The 1724-nt window shown below is 54.3% G+C and overlaps 1 protein-coding gene across 1 annotated transcript; it reads left to right on the plus strand.

Moving 5' to 3' along the window:
* The first annotated feature begins 85 nt into the window (after positions 1 to 85).
* Positions 86 to 1551, plus strand: LOC122545247 (poly(rC)-binding protein 3-like). Its single transcript, XM_043684350.1, has 3 exons — positions 86 to 278; positions 490 to 531; positions 1413 to 1551. The coding sequence occupies exons 1-3, from the start codon at positions 114 to 116 to the stop codon at positions 1518 to 1520; spliced, it is 315 nt and encodes a 104-aa protein (XP_043540285.1). The 5' UTR covers positions 86 to 113; the 3' UTR covers positions 1521 to 1551.
* Positions 1552 to 1724: the final 173 nt, after the last annotated feature.

Consider the following 1724-nt stretch of genomic DNA (forward strand, 5'->3'; position numbering starts at 1 on the left):
AGAAGGGTGTGTATGAGTGTGTATGAGACAGGCTGGGGGTGAGTGCGGGAGGGGTAGGTGCAGAGCGCAAGTTTCCCTCTCCCTCTCCCTGACCCCACTCCCCGTGTCCCATCATGCGCTGCGATCCTGGGAGGGTTACGGGGTTTTGCTGTCATCTCCCTGACGTGCTCTGCCTCCCTCTCTCTCATTCTGTCTTCAAGCAGTCCTCTCCAAAAGGTATCACCGTCCCCTATCGTCCCAAGCCAGTTTCGGCACCTGTCATCTTTGCCGGTGGCCAGGTAAGATTTGTCAGGTTAACATCAAAAAACAAGACAGGTGCTACCACCTTAACTCTTCATGCCTTCTGTTTAATCCGGCGAGTCTGTTGTCTGGTGTACTGTTGAGCGTGTGCGGAATTTAATGTCGCTGAGAGAGAAAGAGATCGCTGCTAGTTTTGCTTGATTTACTGATGATTGCTCCTGTTCTGTTTCTCCCCCTCTCTCGTTGCAGGCCTACACGATTCAGGGACAGTTTGCCATTCCACATCCTGATGTGAGTTCTCGTTTTTATAAACTCGTTCAGTGATGCGTGTCGGTTTGCGCAGACCCCCTGTTTGCACGCTTGTCATTCTATCGCGACGCGCATCACAGCTGAGGTGGTGATGTCCTGTTCGAGCCGTGTGTGTGTGTGTGTGTGTGTGTGTGTCTCTCTAACGCACTGGGGTAATCTGCTGGGGAAGGTGCTGAGGATTCGGGGTGATGATGGCATTGGGGAATGTAGGTCCTGGGTGAGCTGCTGCTCATCACGCAGGTGCAGGTCGGGGTGGTCAGTTGGCTGAAATTTCTGGCCGCGCCCCTGTGGTCAGTTCCCTGCCCATCTCCCCCTGCCCCCCCCCTTGTCCTTGGTACACCGAGGAGAGAGCACGTGTGACCGAGTGGTGCCCCGAGACCGTGCCCATCTGAATCGGGAATGGGATTTGGACCTGGGTTGGGGGAGCAGGGAGAGATGTGTTTGTGAGATACGTAGGAAGCCCCCTCCTAGACCCTGACAAGACCAGGGTATAGCCGATGATCAGGATACCAGAGAGGTGTTGGGGTGATTGTGCACAGATCCCTGAAGGTGACAGGCGAGGATAATGGGGTGCTTAAGGAGGATTGCGGGTGACATGTACGTTTATCAATCCTGGTGTGGGTTTGTAACAGCCGGGGAGGTGATGATGGAGCTGTCCATAATAACAACACAGCTGGGGTAATGTGTGCGGTTCTGGTCTCCGTGCTACAGTAAGGATGTGATTGAACTGGAGGGAGGACAGAGGGGATTTGCCAGGCTTTGGCCCTGATACCTTGTCTGGTTGCTGTTAGTCGTTCACATCCTGTAGCGCCCTCCCTCTCTCTCTAACCCAGTGTTAACATTCCTGTCTTTGACTCCCACAGCTCACCAAGTTGCACCAACTCGCAATGCAGCAAACCCCTTTCACCCCCGTGGGACAGACCAGTCCTGGATACTCAGGTCAGTCTTTGGGGTGGGGGATAGGGTGGTGAACAGACTGAGTCAGTGCTTGCTCATCTGTCTGTCTCTAGCTCGGGGTTGGTGGAGGGGGTGGGCGCAGTCGGGTTGTTTGAAATGAATCACGTGCCACTTTCAGGCTCTATCTGCCACCCACCCCCGAATCTCCATCTCTCGTTCTCTGTCTGTCTTCGCTCTCCCCACTACTCTGTCTGTCTGTTACTCTCTGTCTGTCTGTT

Source organism: Chiloscyllium plagiosum, unplaced genomic scaffold (assembly GCF_004010195.1).
Source record: "Chiloscyllium plagiosum isolate BGI_BamShark_2017 unplaced genomic scaffold, ASM401019v2 scaf_61680, whole genome shotgun sequence".
NCBI lineage: Eukaryota > Metazoa > Chordata > Chondrichthyes > Orectolobiformes > Hemiscylliidae > Chiloscyllium > Chiloscyllium plagiosum.

What these genes read in the sequence shown, in the direction of transcription:
- LOC122545247 (XM_043684350.1), top strand. Translation starts at nt 114, where the DNA reads ATGCGCTGCGATCCTGGGAGGGTTACGGGGTTTTGCTGTCATCTCCCT. An exon ending in TCATCTTTGCCGGTGGCCAG is followed by an intron (nt 279 to 489) that starts GTAAGATTTGTC and finishes CTCTCGTTGCAG; the next exon opens with GCCTACACGATTCAGGGACA. An exon ending in TTGCCATTCCACATCCTGAT is followed by an intron (nt 532 to 1,412) that starts GTGAGTTCTCGT and finishes TGACTCCCACAG; the next exon opens with CTCACCAAGTTGCACCAACT.